The 17,522-nt window shown below is 42.5% G+C and overlaps 1 protein-coding gene across 2 annotated transcripts in view; it reads right to left on the reverse strand.

The window, feature by feature from the left end:
• CCDC81 (coiled-coil domain containing 81) overlaps positions 1-14,760 on the reverse strand; it is a 28,544-nt gene extending 13,784 nt beyond the window's left edge. Inside the window, exons 1-8 of one of the 2 annotated variants that reach the window (XM_039342966.1) lie at positions 14,388-14,760; positions 11,700-11,761; positions 8,350-8,506; positions 5,960-6,141; positions 5,121-5,206; positions 4,591-4,682; positions 3,712-3,832; positions 28-148 (exon numbers count right to left, since the gene is read on the reverse strand). In XM_039342966.1, coding sequence (XP_039198900.1) covers positions 28-148; positions 3,712-3,832; positions 4,591-4,682; positions 5,121-5,206; positions 5,960-6,141; positions 8,350-8,506; positions 11,700-11,761; positions 14,388-14,466 — 900 coding nt within the window. In that variant the 5' untranslated portion in view covers positions 14,467-14,760. Of the gene's footprint in view, positions 1-27; positions 149-3,711; positions 3,833-4,590; positions 4,683-5,120; positions 5,207-5,884; positions 6,142-8,349; positions 8,507-11,699; positions 11,762-14,387 lie in introns of both variants that reach the window. The other variant, XM_039342965.1, reaches the window with a different exon arrangement.
• Positions 14,761-17,522: the final 2,762 nt, after the last annotated feature.

Here is a 17,522-nt window from a genome sequence, read left to right on the forward strand (position 1 = left end):
AAATACGAAGGGAACTATATCCGATACCTGTCCTGCCCTACCATGCTCATCACAAATGGGTGATGAACTCTGCGATCTGGAGGCAGGAGTTTGGGTACGGCTCGCTTCCTGTTCTGTCTTCAAGGCTTCCGGAATGGGTGTTTGTTGCCTGCAGAACACAATGGGCAGCATATGAGTGTGCAACAAAGAGCACAGAGTTTAAACTTTGCCATTGTTGATGTTGGAGAAGAGCAGACAGAGCTGGAAGGTGGAATTAAATGTGTCATTGGTCTTGGTGTTGCCAAAAGAGACCCCACGCCACAAGAGATGGTTAATTGACTAGATTCTTGGGTATAGGCTGGAATAATAAATCCTTTGTGCTTGAACTCAACGTATCATCCTGGTTCTTTGCACCTCTCATTAATCTAGTCAACTGATGATCAGCATTAAATCAGAAAAACCAAATGCATAGGTATAGTATATAGGTGGTACCTTGCTCAATAGTAGCAACTGTGAGAGGGATCTTGGAGTCCTAGTGGACAATCACTTAAATATGAGCCAGCAGTGTGCTGCAGCTGCCAAAAACAGTGTTAGGCTGCATTAACAGAGGTTTAGAATCAAGATCACGTGAAGTGTTAATACCACTTTACAAGGCCTTGGTAAGGCCACACCTGGAATACGGCATCCAGTTTTGGTCACCACGATGTAAAAAAGATGTTGAGACTCTAGAAAGAGTACAGAGAAGAGCAACAAAGATGATTAGGGGACTGGAGGCTAAACATATAAGGAACAGTTGCCGGAATTGGGTATGTCTAGTTTAATGAAGAGAAGGACAAGGGGGGACATGGTAGCAGCCTTCCAATATCTCAGGGGTTGCCACAAAGAAGAGGGAGTCAAGCTATTCTCCAAAGCATCTGAAGGCAGGACAAGAAGCAACGGGTGGAAACTAACCAAGGAGAGAAGCAACCTAGAACTAAGGAGAAACTTCCTGACAGTGAGAACAATTAACCAGTGGAACAACCTGCCTCCAGAAGCGGTGAATGCTCCAACACTGGAAGTTTTTAAGAAGAGACTGGACAGCCATTTGTCTGAAATGGTAGAGGGTTTCCTGCCTGAGCAGGTGGTTGGACTAGATGACCTCCAAGATCCCTTCCAACTTTATTATTATTAATATTAATATTATTGCTAGATAAGAGTCAATTAAATTCAAGTAGAGCTAGATTTAGGTCTCTTGTGGCAACACAAGGACCCTAAACTGATAATGCATTTAACTCCACTTTCCAGCTCTGCATGCTGTTGTACAGTTCCCTCATCCTATAGGACACTACTGGTAGTCCCTTATTTATGACTGGTCATCTAGTGACCATTCAAAGTTATGATTGATCTGCCAGAAGGTATTTACCACCTGGTCCCGAAGTGCTGATGACTGTCTCCCCACCTTCACCCGAGGTCACGTGACCATATTTTGGGAGCTCAGCAACTGGCCCGCACTGAGAGACACATTGCAGTGTTCCACTGTCATGTGTCCCCAACTGACAACATTTGTTCCAGAAGCTGGCTTTTACTTCCTGTTTTTGGAAAAAATGCCCATAGCAAACAATGAGTTTGCTGAATGACCGTGGCATTTGCTTAATGACCACCACAAAAAGGTCGTAAAGTTAGGTCCAGTCATGTGATGTTCCATTCTACAAGTGTCATGACAAGACCACAGTCACCAGGCTCAATTACAGTCATAAACTGAGAACTACCTGCATTTCTTATCATGCCACCCCAAAAACTTTTCAGCACTCAGGGAGTGTTGAACATCATTGTTTAAGTCTCAGAAGGCAAGCAATTTGCATTCAGGGATCACATTTTTAATGCACACTTTTTATATTAATTATTGTCCCAAAAAATGTGGCTTAATCCTTGGCAACTCCCACTGCTGTGCTTTGGTCCTTTACTAACAAATTTAGCAGCTCAGCCTTGGGGGGACTCCATAGGCCTGTAAACATTAAAATTATTTGTTTGGGGGGAAAAGGTGGCTCCAAATGAAATGGCAACTCTTCCCAAGTATAAAGAATGGAGGTGGATTTTGGTTTATTTCCATTTCACTCCTCCTTTTAACAAGGGGGCACGATAGCTCAGTGGTTAAAGATGCTGAGCTTTTCAGCTGGAGACACCCGAACTCCACGCAACAGGGTGAGCTCCCGTTACTCACCCCAGCTCCTGCCTACCCTTGCAGTTTGGAAACATGCAAATGCAAGTAGATAAATAGGTACTTCAGTGGGACGATAACAGTGTCCTATGTGCCTTTAGCATATAGCCATGCTGGTCACATGATGACAGAAAATGTCTTCAGACAACACTGGTTCCCTCAGCCAAGAAACAGATATGAGCACCGTGCCCTAGAGTTGGACACAACTGACACGGAAACCGTTCCCTTTTACCTCTTTTTACAAAGGTGTGCCTTAAACTAAACATCAAGAGGCCCCTACATATTAATTGCACGCAAGTCAGCTTTTCAGAGGTACTTTCCAACAGACAGTTGGCAGGCTCCATTACTCAAGACAATCCTCTAAAATATTTAAAAGCCAACCGGTACGCAAGACGCTGGCTCAACAATTGTTGGCGATGAAGAGGAAGGATAGAATTCAGTTAGACTTCATGAATAATGCTAACCACTACCAAAATTGAATTGAAAAGCAACAAAGGAAAATGAATTATGCAAGGTGAAATATATAACTCCAAGCCTCGTCTGTCTGATCAACCAGGCTCTGACTTGGATGGCTGAACTGATCAGAGCTATGGTTTCAAATTAGTTTTAACACATTGACATTCCTTTCCTTACTTTTATATATCTCTTTCTATCTGTTAGCTATCTTAAATAAAATACAATAAAATCAAAATAATGGAACCACCAGGCCAGAAAGGATGAAAAGCAACAGCATCCCTCAATGCAAGGTTGTTTCTTTTTTTTATTCAACATTTTATTAGTTTATAAAATACAAAAAATACAAAAGAAAACAGTGGGAAAATAAGGGAGGGAAAAGTGTAGGGCAAAGTGAAAAAAGAAAGAAAAGGCACTGACTTCCGATTCCTTTTAGTGAAGTTGGATAAGACAACATCAAATCTCAAATTTTACCTTTATATAATAATATAAACTAGTCATTTCTATAAGAACAAACCTATCTAATCGGCAAGACCCAAAATCAAAGTTTCATTTCTCCCCCCCCCCCTCAAGCACAAAGTCCAGAAGCGGTTTCCAAGCAGAAACAAAAGTAATTGTGTTTTTTTCTTTAATCAGAGCAGTCAATTTAGCCATTTCTGCCAACTCCATCAAAGTTTGCAGCCATTCATCCATTGTGGAAATCAAAGTGTCCTTCCATTTTTGTGGATAAAGTAATCTTGCTGCCATCAACAAATATAACATCAAAGACCCACTTTTTTTCCCCAAATGTTTTTCCATTAAATCCAAAGAAAAGTCTCTGGTTTTATCTTTATATTCACTATAAGAATGAATCCAGGGTTGTTTCATAAGGCCAGAGCATAATTTACCTTGCCTGCAGCAAGACTTCTTTATGTACAGAGATGGAACGATACGTCAATACTCCAATGGATGGGAAAAGTGAGGGAGCTAGCAGAGATGGCAAAAGAATATATGACTGTTTTAATTAGAGAAAAGGAAGATATCTAGCTTCTTTTTTTTTTTAAGAGAAAAATCTCACCGATGCTCTCAGATTTAAGATCTACCTTGAAGAAGGCGGTGGTTTGGGTTTCAGGTTTTTCTCCAGTTCCTCGGTCAAACTGATCCCGGTCACTTTGGCTGGAAAAATTGCTTGACGGGAGAGAAAGCGTTTGGAGAACACGTTTTCTGTAAATAAAGCAAAGGTTATCTGGGAACTTCAGGACAAAACAGCAAGCTGTCAATGAAAGAGCTTTCATTGGATAATATCGCTTTTCAACCTTTACTGAGGACCTTTTAGCTTCAAGAAGTACAGAGATGAAAGAGGCAAGAGAACTTGGAATCCAAAGCAAGTTTTTCTTCTACAGTCTGCCCACAACACCCGTCCTTTGATCCCGTCTTTTAACCTAGTCTTCTTCCAACCCAACCAGTGCCAAGATGGTCCACTCTGGACCAGGTGTTTTGGAACTGGGCTGCCATTTTAAATTCATATATTGTCTGAGTCTCTCAGCATCACTGGTTCTCTTCTAGCACCAGATACTTCCATCACCCTTCTACAAAAGAGTGTCATTAGAAGGGGAATTCAGGGGCAAACGTTTAGAACTCCCTCAACAAAATAAGAAAAGAGATTAAAATAGAGGACTTGGCCATCTAAAAAGCACCTTTATTCTCAGATCAGGGGTCTTCAAACTTGGCCCTTTTATGACTTGTAGACTTCAACTCCCAGCGTGCCTGGCTGAGGAATTCTGGGAGTTGAAGTCCACAAGTCATAAAAGGGCCAAGTTTGAAGACCCCTGATTTAGGTTTTTCAGTGATTTTACAAGGAGTTGGATTTCTCTACAGCCCGTTTCCAAACAGATCTCAGAAAAACAGCATCTACACATGCTTATCCTTGCTACTTGTGAAGTAAATATCAATAACACAGTTCACAAGAATTCTCATCCAACCTTTTTTAGAGCTCTCTTTGTCCAGCTGCTCCTGCTCTCTGCTCGACTTTTGGCCTTCTTCAGCAATGGTTTCCATTTCTTTGACCTCAAGCCTACCGGGGGGGAAAAAACTGAATCAATGAATCATTCACACTAAAAAGGTTTATTGTCTGCTTTGCATTTCAAGAGTCTCAAAATATCAGCCCTACAAAAATGGACAAGACAAGCAAATCAAAGTCATGTATGCTAATTTTTTCTTAACGACCCTGTAATGTCTTGCATCGGGGTGGGGTTGGGGCAACTGAATGGAGCTTGAGTGTTTACTGGCTGGATGACCTTCCTGGGGCCTATGTAGAGTTTGCAGCAAACTACTCATTGAGCCCAGAGAAAGAAATATCTGCCACTACTTAGGATTGCCAACTTCAAGATTTGTGGACATCAACTCTCAGAATTTTTCAGCAAGCCAGCTGGAAGTTGAAGTCCACGAGTCTTAAAGTTGGCAAGGTTGCAGACCCCTGGTAAGAGAACTTGTGGGCTGATTAGAGAAATACCTTGGAAATACCGCAGTGTTGGAAGGGCAAAACGGTGGAGTGGATGTGTCTCTGGTTGACAACACAGAGTCCACAGTTCCTGGCCTCTGTTGAAGAAAAGGAAAATCAACATGGCATCCAGAGACTGTTAAAATCTACGATTAGCCTTACAAGATAGACTAGACCACCAGAAGAGCTACCGTAATTCTACTTTATTGTAAAGCTATTGTAACAGTGTTAATACCACTTTATAGGATGGATGGATGGACGGATGGACGGATATATAATCTTCCTCCCTCAAGTATTCATGAAGAACAGGAATGGCCTTAAACAATCATCCAAAAACATCACATTCCCACTCTCATTCTCATTATTTATTTAATTTTTATGGCCACCTATCTCAGGCATGTGAGTCTAGTAGCAACCAAGTCTAAAAACTATTGGAAACAACTGCAATATAGTAGAAAAATAAACATATAAGGCAGCCGAGAAAAATTATAAAATGCTATTTATAAACATAACAAACATACTATGTTAATTTCATGATATTAATTTTATATTTGTAATTTTTCAAATACATGTTAATTTAATTAATTATACCTAATTGTTAAAAAAATGCAAATCCAGCCATCTCATAGTGGTCCTGATTTGGCTTGAACCCCCGTCACTTGGTTGTTTTGGTGTCATCGTCACGCTGAATTTATCATTAGCAGGTTTTGTTTTTATTAAGATGTAACCATAAAGCTATCGAGTTTTAGAACATAATGACTACCTAACCAACTTACATTTGTCAGGGCTTTTAAGAGTGTTCCGCTTCCATCCATGGTGTGAAGAAAATCTTTATAAAACTTCATTTTCACCTTGTTATCCCGGATGATCAGGACGCCAATCCCTTTGAAGGTGAACTCGACCATCTGTTTGGTGGCAATGGACCTCGAGAAAGACAGGAGGGTCTCTCGGACACATCCTTCTACTGTGTCCCTGTTGAAGGGGCCGTCCAGGGACAACACAATGAAATTCAGCTGGACAATAGGGATATCACCTAGGAAGGTATGGAAGGGAGAAATACCCTATAGCAGTGATGTCAAACCTTTTGGAGACCGAGTGCCCCAAAACCAGCCTGCCCTCCGCCCTGCCCCTGCTCCGCCCCCCCGCTCCACCAGCCTGCTCCACCCGCCCACAGGGCCACTCACCACAGATCGCCCAGGCAGCCTTGCAGCACCATGGTGGCCACGCCCTCCACCCGCAGCAGCATCTGCACATGATGGGGCACGAGGGCAATCTTGCCCCTGCTGCCCAGCTGCCATGTGCTTGGCTCTGCTGTTCCACATGGGGGAGCCTGGAGGAGGCTGTTGGTGAGGACGGAGGTTGTGGGGGAGGCGGGGCTGCGGCAACGGCGCGCGTGCCCACAGAAAGGGCTCCGATTGCCACCTCTGGTACGCGTGCCATAGGTTCGCCACCACTGCCCTGTAGGCAAACTGATATCATAGCAATAGCACTTAGACTTATATATCACCCCGTGATGCTTTATGGGCGGTTTACAGAGTCAGCCTATTGCCCCCAACCATCTGGGTCCTCCTTTTACCGATCTTCGAAGGATGGAAGGTTGTGTCAACCTCGAGCGAGTCAGGATCGAACTCCAGGCTGTGGGCAGAGTTAGCCTGCAATGCTGCATTCTAACCCCTGGGACACCAAGGCTCTAGGTAATATGTTAGCAGGATAACTTTAGGTCCCAAAGGTGCTTTTCCAAAAAGGCAAGATGACTTTCTCAGGGTGGGGGGAGGTGTTTCTCGATAACGTTTCCCTTCTTTTTCAGAACTAAAGAAGCTTCTTGAATGAGAAGTGAAACATTTCTGAGGAAAAAAGCCCAGAGTGTTAGGCTTAGAAGAGATACTAATGCAGAACATTGAGCTAAAGCCAGAACTCTTTCTGCTGGATATCACTAAGGATAGATACAATAAAGCAGTGGTTCTCAACCTGTGGGTCGGGACCCCATTTGGGGTCGAACGACTGTTTCACGGGGGTCGCCAAACAACGCAGTCCGCCATTTTTTCCCCTTTTCCTTAGCTGTGCTACTCCCTTTTATTCTATTGGCTTTTGAAAGCCAATAGAATAGACTCTCTTGAATAGAGTCTAATTCTATTGGCTTTCAAAAGCCAATAGGAATTGTCCAGGCTGTCTCTGCCCTGCTGAGCCCACCAAAAATCCCATTCTGCAAACGGTGCTGCACCAGTTGAGTAGTCCTCGACTTACGACCGGTTGAGTAATCCTCGACTTACGACCAGTTGGGGGGGTCCCGGCATTAAAAAGGTTGAGAACCACTGCAATAAAGGATCCCTATACTTATTACTACACCTGCTAACAGCAGCAAGATTAGTCTTTGCACAGAGATGGAAAGATAATGAGGCACCCTCAGAAGAAGAGGTAATAAATAAGATTTTATCCTGTGCTGAAATGGATAGGTTGACGTTAGAACTCAAGGATAAGAGTGAAACAGATTATTACGAAATCTGGAACAAATTGTATAATTGGTTGGAGAAAAACAGATGGAAAAACTCTCTGATTCAGCAAAACACATTGCTCAAGAAAGATACGGATCAACGGAAAAATATTAAAATATTAAAGTGAAAATTAAGAATATAGTTGATGGGATCTACCAGAGAGAATATTTAAGAAAAAAAGAAACATCTGTTTGAACATGTGGATTGTGAATTATAGAAATCAATTGTTAACGATTTTTTCTTTACAAATGTAAACCAAGCAAACACACAGTTAACCAACTACTATGTGATTTATGTTTTAAAAACCAATAAAGCTTAATTAAAAAAAAGAAGCTTCATCAGTTGTTATGATAGGGGGGGATGGAGAAGATCTATGCTTCCATCCCCCACCATCACAACTGAAGAAGCTTCTTGGATGAGAAGTGAAAAGTCAAAACAATAACAACAACAACAAAAAAAACCAACAGTCCATTGCCTTTTGAAAAAGCAACTTTGAGACAACTATGACCTGGATGACTGAGAATCTCCATAGACACCTAGAGCTCATCCTAGCATAGAGATCCAGTCAATCAATAACTGTAATGGTATGCAGGAATGACCTTGGGAGACAGAAAGAGGACAGCAAATCTGATAAAATAAATAAATAATCCTTTTAAAATGATTGATGTTGTTCAGTAGGTAACTTAATGGGGTAAAGCAAAGGGTTTAGATTTGAAGGGACAGGAAAAGCTTGCAACTGAATTTCTCACCCGGAATGCGTATTTTGTTGAATTTTAGTCCGTGGATCTGGGCAAGTTTCTCGGAAAGAAGGAAGACAGGCCGTTGCAGGAAGATGGATCTGTTACTGCCAACTTGCAGTTTCTCTCTAAGGAAGGAGAATGTCCCAAGACCAGGAATTTGGACACCCTGGAAAAGAAAGAGCTACAAGTGAGAGTTGGAGCAGTAAAATGTTGAAGGCTCTCAACCTACAGTACAAGTAGACCTTGACTTATGACCACAACTGAGCCAAACATTTCAGCTGCTAAGACAGTTGCTAAGTGAGATTTGCCCCCCCCCATTTTATAACCTTTCTTAATACCATTGTTAAGTGAGTCACTTCAGTTGTTAAGAAAATCATGCAGTTATTAAGTGAATCTGGCTTGCCCCGTTGATGTTTCTTGTTGGAAGCCAGCTGGGAAAGTCACAAATGATGATCACGTGACCCCGGGACCCTGCAACCGTCATCAATACAAGCCAGTTGCCAAGCACCCAAATTTTGATCATGTGACCATGGGGATGCTGCAATGGTCGTAAGTGTGAAAACTGGTCATAAGTCACTTTTTTCAGTGCTGTGGTCACTAAATGAACTGTTGTACAGAACAAACTGAAAAATCATATTTCAGCTCTTACATTTTGTACAAAACTAACTCACCAAGACCATAAGAAAGACTGAGTGCCAAAGAATTGAGGCCTTTGAACTAGGGTGCTGGAGAAGACTCCTGCAAGTCCCGTGGACTGCAAGGCGTTCAAACCGGTCAGTCCTAGAGGACATCAACCCTGACTGCTCTTTAGAAGGCCAGATCCTGAAGTTGAAACTCAAATACTTTGGCCACCTAATGAGAAGGAAGGACTCACTGGAGAAGGGCCTAATGCTGGGAAAGATTGAGGGCGAGAGAAGAATGGGACGACAGAGAATGAGGTGGCTGGATGGAGTCATTGAAGCAGTAGGTGTGAGCTTAAAGGGACTCCAGAAGATGGTAGAGGACAGGAAGGCCTGGAGAAACATTGTCCACAGGGTCGCGATGGGCCGGACACGACTTCGCAACTAACAACAACAAACTCACCAAACCAGCATTTTCCCCTACAAATATCAGCAAAATAAGGGTAATGAACACTGGTCTGTTCTGAAAATGTAGATAAAACGTAACAATAGGGAGACAGGCAGACAGGCAAAGAGAAAATTGGAAGGCTTGCTCTTAAGGAATAATAAATCACAGAACAAAAGAATTTTAATACTGCAGCACCAGCTGAGTCACTGATGAAGTGAAATATTTTTTTAAGAAAAATGTCTTGATCGCTCTGAATGCGAACGAACTTCTGATGGATGGAGTAAGTAAGCCTTGGGTAGGATTTAACACAGTCTACTCTTATATATTCTTAATCCCTTGTCTTCTGACTGAGAGAAGATCTTAAAATTTGTGTGGGAAATAAATGAGGAAGGGAGGGAGGAAGGAAGAAAGGAAGGAAGGAAGGAAGGAAGGAAGGAAGGAAGGAAGGAAGGAAGGAAGGGCAAATTAAGTAATAGCTGAGATAAATGCTAAGTCTGTCTTTGAGGATCTATTTGAAAGTGGTGACCAAATGCCTGGTTTGAAGATACATGAGACTTCCTGCTGGTCTCTACTACCGTGTTTCCCGGAAAATAAGACTCAGGGCTCCATTTTCGGCTGCAGAGGCCTTTCCTGAAGGCCTCTGCCGGTGAAACGGAGGCCGGGGGCAACGCACACAAGCAGGCTCCTGCTGGACGGGCCTGTTGGTGCTGCCATGAGGTGAGGCAGGTGGCGGGGCGTGGAAGGCCTGGCTGCGGGGGCCCTGAGGTAAGCAGGTGCAAGGCAGGTAGGGCATTTCCACCCCCTCCTCCTCGCCTCACCTCATGATGACGGCAGCACCGCGAACAACCAGACAGAATGGGCGGGCAGCCAGCTGCACAGGCTCTTAACTAGGGCTTATTTTGGGGGTGGGTAGGGCTTATATTAGGCCAGGGGTAGGCAACCTCGGCTCTTTTATGACTCGTGGACTTCAACTCCCAGAATTCCCGAGCCAACATGACTCAGCATGGAAACCATTCCCTTTCTTCTCACCATGGCTGGCTCAGGAATTCTGGGAACTGAAGTCCACGAGTCATCAAAGAGCCAAGGTTGCCTGCCCCTGTATTAGGTGCACGCATCAAAATCAAGCTAGGGTTTATTTTCAGGTAGCTCTTAATTTCAGGGAGACACAGTAACTCCTTTTTCTCAATAATAATAACCTTTATTGATTAGCCCGTGGGCCATATCAAGATGCAGAGTTCCAAACCCACGTTATACTAAAGTGTAGTAAAAACAATTTAGAATGGAATTAGTTAAAATATAATTTAGAGTGAAATAGGAATAAAATACAATTTAAAATAAAATTGGGATAAAATACATTTTTAAAGTGAAATTAAAATCAAGCACCGCAATTTAAGATGCAGATAGATAAAATGTGATCAAATTATATTTCACTATCACCCCTACAATCTACCCCAATCAGTCTCACATATGCCTATCTCAGCCGAAGCATTTTGCTCGCTTACTGTGTTGTGTTAAATGTAATCTTCAGATTCTGGCTGCACATAAGGTAAGTTATCTTTCTCAAGAAAGCCAACCACAGTTAACTTTGACTATGGCACGGTAGACAACCTTGGTTCTTTTATGACTCGTGGACTTCAACTCCCAGAATTCCTGAGCCAGCATGGCTCAGCTTGAAAACCTCTCCCTTTCCCTTCAACATGGCTGGCTCAGGAATTCTGGGAGTTGAAGTCCATTAGTCATAAAAGAGCCAAGGTTGCCTCACTCTGGCCTAGGCCTAAACTGCTTTATGACTCGTGGACTTCAACTCCCAGAATTCCTGAGCCAGCCTGGCTCAGCTTGGAAACTCTTCCTTTCTCCTCAGCATGGCTGGCTCAGGAAGTCTGGGAGTTGAAGTCCACGAGTCATAAAAGAGCCAAGATTGCCTACCCCTGGACTATGGTATTCCTCACCACCTAATCTTATCAACGAAAGAGTGTTTCCTTCCTGTACATTTAAAAAAAGAAAAAGTCGTGCCCACAAAATCTGGAGCCTTAGTTAAGGCACCAGGCTAGAAAACGGGAGACAGTGAGTTCAAGCCCATCTTAGCCAAGATGAAAGCCAGTTGGTGACTTTGAGCTGTCACTCTTTCTCTCAGCCCAACCCACCTCACAGGGTTGTCATTGTGGGGAAAATAAGAGGATATGTTCGCCGTATTGAGTTATTTGTAAAAAAAATAAAGGCAGGATACAAATACAAATAATAAGCACCTAGATCTGAAGAATGAAAGTAGAAAAATTTACAAAAAGTCCTACCTTATTCATCGATAGTTGCTTCTCAACAAACTCAGAAACGGTGTCCCAAATATTAACAACCTCTGAAATGTAAGGCACACATATTTATTTGTCAACACAATTTTTACGTAACTCTACAAAGAGAAAAAATCCTAGATAGAAGCTTACTGAACTGATTTATTGCTGGATGGATTTGATTTCTGTCCATGACAACCAGTCAGACTCTAGATGGTTTATAAGTACAGGTAGTCCTTGACTTATGACCACAACTGAGCCCAACATTTCTGTTTTTAAGCGAGGCAGCAATTAAGTGAGCTTTTCCCCATTTTACAACTTTTCTTGCCAAAGTTGTTAAGTGACTCACTGGAGTTGTTAAGTGAGTCAAATGGTTGTTAAGTGAATCTGGACATCCCTTTGTTTTTGCTCATCAGAAGGCCACAAAATGTAATCACATGACCCCAGGACACTCCGTCATAAATATGAGTCAATTGCCAAGCATCTGAATTTTAATAACATGATTTTGGGGATGCTGCAACGTTCACAAGTGTAAAAAATAGCCATAAGTCCCTTTTTTCAGTGCCGCTGTAACTCTGAACAGTCACTACACGAACCATTGTAAGTTGAGGACTACCTGTATACATAATGACAACTCCATACAAACATTCATGATAAAGACAGCATTAAAAAAAATGCAGCAATCAACTCAATTTCTCACTGGGGTCTTCTCAGTCGCCACTGACTCTATGGACCAATTTGGTCTTTAAGTTTCCAGATGGTCATTCATGTGGGAACCATCTCAACTGCACAGGAAGCCTGGTTCACACAGCAGGGACTGACCCTGAAAAAATAAGCAGCTGCAATCCTTGTAGGATGTAAGCTGTTCCAAAGAAAGCTGCCTTTGGCAATTGACCGATGGTGATTTTGTCAATGCCGATGCAGTTCACCTTGGGATTGCACCCAAGGTGCCTAGCGCTATTGGTTCTACCTTTGCTCTCTTTTGCCCCAGTCATTCAATCCCTATTTGCAGGTCTTTGTATTTTATGATTTTCTCCAGTTATTATTTATTACTGCGGCTCATTGCACAGTCAGAGAGATGTTTAGATAGGGTTTGGTATTTTTATCCATCTACTGACTCCTTCCCAAGGCCTTGGGATAGGTAGGTCTTATTTGATGGTGTCAAAGGCATCACTGTAGGGTGTAAACTGTTAAAGCTGCCTTTTGCAATTGGCCAATGTGGATTTTGTCAATGCTGATGGTGTTCAAGTGGTGATCCAGATGCTTTGGGATTTCACCCAAGGGGCCAATTGACCCAATAGACAGTTTTGTCTAGTGGTTATGGCACCAGGCTAGAAAGCAGGAGACCAAGAGTTCAAGTCCCACCCTAGCCATGAAAGCCAGCTGAGTGTTGATTGTGTTGAGGAAAATGGGAGGAGGAAAGTGTGCCTGATATGTCCACCACCTTGAGTTATTTGTAAAAATAATAAAGGCTGGATACAAATAAACAAATAAATCCTCTTTCAAATAAAGTAAATTAAAAAAATAAACCCTCCTTTAAATCAAACTCAACTCCTCGCTGTCCTTTCTACTTGGCCCTCCCTTTCTTGCTGAATGGCCTTTATCTGCCTCCAGTCTAATTTACAGCCTGTTGTCTCCCACCCAAATATTATCCAGGACTGACCCTGCTTAGCTTATTGTGGGCAACCACAATAGTTTGCTGCTGCCATCTAGTGGTAAACTAAAGGCAAACTCTCCTGAGTTCCGTACCTTCCAGGGTACTGAAAGAGGAGAAATTAACAGAATTAAATTACCAGAAGAGATAAATTAATAATAAATAGTTAAGTAGGTAAAAAATTTGAATAAACTCCATCAAAGAATAATAACACCAATAAGTCCTAACTGAGAATTAGGTCCACCATCCAATTTCCACAAGTTTTGCAAAGGAACGAACCTCACCTGCCAGCTTGGCTTGCTTAACTGGGCCATGTTTTGCCTAAAGGAACATTTTCATTTCATATTTTGAGAAATTTCATGCTCTATTCCAGGGGTGTCAAACTCAATTTCATTGAGGGACGCATCAGCATTGGGATTGCCCTTGAGGGGTGGGGGTGGCCAGGGTGGGTGCGGCCTACTGGGTGGGCGTGGATCGAGTGGGTGTGGCCTACTAGGTGGGCGTGGCCAGCTCTACATCATTCACATCAAGGGTGCCTGTGGGGGCGTGGGCAGGAGTGGGACAGATCTGAGGGTCTCTGGCAGAAGGGGGTGAGACCGGGGCAAGCACCAAGGCCTGGTCCATTTCTTCATTCCTCACAAAGGGTGACACCTCCCCAGCATGCACCCAGGGGGCAGGGCTGACACGGCAGGGGCTGGTTCCTTGTTGTTTCCACACAGCCTTGTGGAGCTAAGACTGAATGCATTTCAGCATAGATGGCCACCACAATATTGTACATTGGCTCCTGGCTGGCCTGGGCCAGGGCCAAGGCAGCGAGGGCCATTCCCTCACTGTTTCCAGGATGGCTTCAAGGGCCACATGAAACCGCTTCGTGGGCTGCATCCGGCCCCCGGGCCATGTGTTTGCCATGTCTGCTCTATTCCAACACTGGGAGATCAAAAACTAGGGATTTTTACAGATATAACCAGAAAAGGCATTCACAGCCCTAGAGTATATTCCCCCCCCTTTTTTTTTTAATGCAACAATTAAATAAACCTTACCTTCTGAAGTGAGTTTGGGGAGGGTTATGAACAAATTCTTGCCAGCCTCTGTGACTGCATTTTGGATTGTGTCCAACATTTTTACATTCCTGGCCCAATTTATCCCAACGAAGTCGAGCAGAGATGGAGGCACAGAAGCTGATCCTTTAGTTCACGGTGGGAAAAGTTGCTGTCACATTGTCTTCAGTTTCGCCCTCCTGTTGACTTGATTTTTTAAAGCAGGGCCTTAGCGAGCTCGCCCCATTTCCCTTCTCTGGCTCTCCTCCTCCTCCTCCTCCTCCTCCCCATCAATGCAAGAAGCGAAACTCGGCCCCTCGCAGGAGAGAAGGGGGAAGAGAGAAACTCTGCGAAACGCAGGGCACCCACAGCGCTGGGGGCGGGGCTGGCGAACGGGAGGGGCGGGGCTGTCGCTAGGACGCGCTTCTCCCTCACTGGTTACCGGGAGTGATGTCACAATGGGGGATTCTTCGCCCGGCTTTGGGATGAATTGTCCCGCGCTTCGATTTAGAATCCTCCGGCTTCTTTTTAGACGTTCTTGGGTGGGATGAAGAAAAAAAAAAAGTTTGTCCAGAAGGAAATGATCAGAGAAGGACTGATACCAAGAGAGTTTGTTTGTTTGTTTGATTGATTGATTATAGGCTATCAGGTCGGTTTCGACTCTTAGCGACTACATACATAGAGTTTCTTCAAGGAGTTCTGTCCCTAAGTTGGTCCTTCAAGTCTTCCAAAGCAGCCCCTCCACCTTGCTTCTGATTGTTCCCTTCGGCTATCTATCTGTCTATCTGTCTGTCTGCCTGCCTGTCTATCCTTCCTCTTTCCCTCTATCTACCTATCATCTTCCTCTCTCTCCGTTTCCATGTGTCTCTGTCCATCACCTCTTTCTCCCTCGCTCTATCTTATCTTCCTCTCTCCCTCTCCCTATCTATCTATCTATCTATCTATCTATCTATCTATCTATCTATCTCTGTCTGTCTGTCTGTCTATCTATCTATCATCTATCTTCCTCTCTCCATCTATCATCTCCCTATCTATCTATCTATCTATCTATCTATCTATCTATCTATCTATCATCTATCTCTTCCTCTCTCCATCTATATCTATCAATTATCTATCATCTATCTTCCTCTCTCCATCTATCATTTATATCTATCTATCTCCCTATCTATCATCTATCTCTTCCTCTCTCCATCTATATCTATCATCTATCTTCCTCTCTCCATCTATCATCTATCTCTCTCTCCCTATCTATCTATCTTCCTCTCTCCATCTATCATCTCCCTATCTCTCTCTATCTCCCTATCTATCATCTATCTTCCTCTCTCCATCTATCATCTCCCTATCTATCTCCCTATCTATCATCTATCTTCCTCTCTATCTATATCATCTCCCTTTCCCTCTTTCCCTCTATCCATCTATCATCTATCTCAATATCTATATCATCTAGCTATCATCTATATATCTATCTCTATCATCTATATCTATCTCAATCTATTTATCATCTACCATTATCTATATCTATCCATTTATCTAATTTGTTTCTTTGCCATCCATCTCACCTAGAAGCGACCCTGGGCAGCTTACAAATATTAAAAGCCAATAAATAGTTTTCATATCAAGGAAGACCTAGACGTGAAAACTCAAACTTAGTTCAGTGCGAACTGCTGATTTTTATAAGCTGTGATACTTGAATGGAGACTACGGGAGTGTGGCCATGTTGCTCCTTTGCAGCAAAAACAAACTCAAAATGATGTTTTGGCACCTTAAAACTAACAGTGTTATGATTGTTTACGTCTTCTTGACACCAGTTGTGTGGATGACAGAGGCAGATTTTATATGAAAGGCGTGTTTTTGAAGTGCAGCATTTTGCCTGCTCACTGAATTATGGGGTAACAAAAAACATACATAAAATAAGAATAACCATGGAATATGTAAGATCCAAGCTTATTATATCTTGGAGAATCCCATCATGAATATGGCCAGGTAGCTTTCCCAGCATAATATGAAGTCTTTTCTGGAGTGGTTTTTTTTCAGCTTCTTGGTTTAATTTCCCAGTGGTCTTCCATTCGTTAATGAAACTCCACACTCCTTAATTTTTTTGAGAATGGCCAAGGTCTGCTAGCTGCTGCTATCTGTTGTGACATCCCAGCAAATCTAGGCTACGTTGCTGCTACTCTCTTCTAAAGAATGAACATGCAGTTGAAATAAAAAAAACCTCTTCTGATTATTAATATTCTCATATATTTTTATGTTACCAAGAAAAAGTGGTGTTTAACATAAAGGTAATAGTTGCTAGCAAACTGAAACCTCTAAGCTTTCTGTCAATAGAAACTGGGTAAGGGCAGCCATGCATCAGCTTGGTATGAATACATTAATTGCAATAGGTTAAATTATTTTTGAACAATGGAAAGTGCCCTTAGAGTATATTACAACTGAAGAAAAGTGGAGCAAAAAATGAGAAATCTAAAATATCTCCGGAAGTACTAATTTCTTAGCTGTTATTTTTCCTGTTCATTTTTGTTCAACCTATTAGTTTCATCCCCTCCTTAAATCAGTTTGGCGTACATTTCACTAAGGAGGATAAATTATTTGAAATATGCAGATATACAAGATTAAGTTAAGAATAAGACCACTACGTTTTTGCTGCTTTGTTGATCTCTCTTGAATCACTCAGCTGAAATGGCAGTATAGAAATTAAATGGATGGACAGATAGGCAAAACTCTTACTGTCTGGGTCTGCTGAAATAAGTATGCAAACTTTTGAGTAACACTATACTGCAGCTACAAAAATTAGAAGACATAACACTATGGATCTCAAATTATATTTTTCCACCAGCAAAACACTGTTTGGTTTTAAAAAAGATATTTGTGTATTTATCTTTACTATTGCCTATTCCCGTGGTAGGGAACCTATGGACGCGTGCCACAGGTGGCACGCAGAACCCTCTCTGTGGGCACGCATGTCGTCGCCCCAGTCCTAGGCCTTCAGCTGGATTTTATAAAACCTTTTCGCTTTAGGCCTTCACAGCCATGTGCAAAAAAAAAAAAGGTTCAATCAATCAATCAATCAATCAATTTTAACTTCTCGAGAGAAAAAAAAATTGAACTTTTTAGTCCCACCCAGTCTGCCGTTACCAC

This window comes from Crotalus tigris, unplaced genomic scaffold, assembly GCF_016545835.1.
Source record: "Crotalus tigris isolate CLP2741 ecotype Arizona unplaced genomic scaffold, ASM1654583v1 scf7180000017828.1554129, whole genome shotgun sequence".
In the NCBI taxonomy this organism is placed as follows: domain Eukaryota; kingdom Metazoa; phylum Chordata; class Lepidosauria; order Squamata; family Viperidae; genus Crotalus; species Crotalus tigris.